Below are 1,904 nucleotides of genomic sequence, written 5' to 3' on the forward strand. Positions count from 1 at the left end.
CTAAGCCAACCAAAGGTGATCTGGATCATCTGTAGGTGAATTTCCTTGTGACCAGTCGGGTTCAATCCAAGTGCAGTTGCACATCTCCTTTGTATCATAGAAGTTGGTAGCAGATGCAGGAGCAGCAGGATCATCAATACTCTTTTGTTGTGCATGAATCTCATTGATAGAGTAGTTATACATACCTGTGTCAAGAGAATAAAATAATAAGCCTCTCCCATCTTTATGTAATCTAGGAAAGTAGACTTTGTTCTCCATTTGACTATTTGGGGGAGCAATTGCCGAGAAGCTAGAGGTATTACTGATGAACAACATATGTCTTCCCAAACTTTCAATTTTAGCCCAAACCTTATTGGTCCAGTCTAAATTAAATACCCCGACCGTTTCTCCGACAGGCCCAACATTCACTAGTAAAAGATTCCCGTCACACTCTACCAAGTAACTTGGAAATGCATCGTTAAACTGTTTTAAAGGCTTACTGGAAACTCCCCAATGCAGTCCGTTGTTGCTGTCTTCATCATCTATAACACACCGTCCTAATGTTCCCGAATAATCTAAGCAGAAGAACTCCATGCGGAAGAAAACAGGATTGTTGAAACATGGCACAAAAGAGCCATCTAAGTTTCGAAGTACACGATACCTCCAATATGCACAACTTCCTCTTTTAATTGCATAGATTGAGATTGCGTTGCGTTTCATAGGTTGGATTGCAAAAACTGCACAATCTGGACTAGTAGGTGAAGACGAGAATGACATGCCACTTAAGTATAACATGTGGCCTACATCTGGAAAATTAGGAAGCCGGATGATCACCTTCGTCAAGGGATTGTAGAAGAATGGAGTTTTCATGTCTTTCGAAATTAGTAAGAGCCAGCCATACTTAGAGAAACGGATTGTAGCACCCGCCAGAAGCAAATGTTCAGAACTAAGATCCTTTTTCATGGAGTACTTCTCGTTATGCATTGGATCTACAAAACTGAAGATGGACCCATCATCGTCAAAACAGTTATAAAGCAACAAGGCAGGGGAAATATTTGGTCTTGGCGGATACACTTGAGGAAACATGGAGCGATTTCTTTTACAGACTGCACGAAAGCGTGAGTAATCCTTTGGATTGAAGTAACCAGATATTAACTCCACAGTGTCGTTATCAAGAATGTCCTAACGTGGCGGTGTTTCTACTTCTACTTCAACTTCGCCTATGTAATTATTATTATCCCGACCATCTGCAGCCTCATCATCATCTATACAATTTATGTTTAGTTTCTCTACCATAATTTTATAGCCGTCTTCTTCTTTGTCATCTCTACTCAAGAACTTTTCTGTTCTCCTTATTCCATTCCTATAGATTTGAAAAATATATAAGAGTATAAGAATACTTAAAATATAAATTATATATATATATGACTGGAGAAATATTAAAATATTCTAGCACATGGATTATTAGTTTCAGGTCAAGTACGTACCTGATATTATCTGTAGGAATCATTATCCAATTCCCTGCACACCATGGTGTTGGAAGATTTGGAAACGGCAGGACAATTGTAATACCATCATCTTCCACTTCGAAAATGTAGAGGGACTTATCCTCAGGTAATGTGTAAAACAAGCAACCCCTTTGAAGACCCATATCTGCCGCTGAGCAATAAGATGACGTCGAATCTGTGCCTATGAAGAGCACATCATCACCTAAGCTCCTCACATCTACCCAAGCCATTAAAGATAAATCTAACCTCAAGATTTGAATTGCCGATGCAGGTGCACGAGGTTCACAAAAACTTCTTTCACCGTAAAAAATACTGACTTTGAAGATATGATCAAAAGATTCCAAGTAAACAAGTATATGCGAAGTCGTAGATCCTGCCGCATGTGGAACAACTGGGTATTTTACTCGGAATTGTCTT

The 1,904-nt window shown here is 39.2% G+C and overlaps 1 protein-coding gene across 1 annotated transcript; it reads right to left on the minus strand.

Annotated features, from left to right (window-relative positions):
- On the minus strand, positions 1–1,065 carry LOC113329098 (F-box/kelch-repeat protein At1g57790-like). Its single transcript, XM_026576070.1, has one exon. It carries the CDS (start codon positions 1,063–1,065, stop codon positions 1–3), a length of 1,065 nt encoding a protein of 354 aa, XP_026431855.1.
- Between the last annotated feature and the right edge of the window lie 839 nt (positions 1,066–1,904).

Source organism: Papaver somniferum, unplaced genomic scaffold (assembly GCF_003573695.1).
Source record: "Papaver somniferum cultivar HN1 unplaced genomic scaffold, ASM357369v1 unplaced-scaffold_115, whole genome shotgun sequence".
Classification (NCBI taxonomy): Eukaryota; Viridiplantae; Streptophyta; class Magnoliopsida; order Ranunculales; family Papaveraceae; genus Papaver; species Papaver somniferum.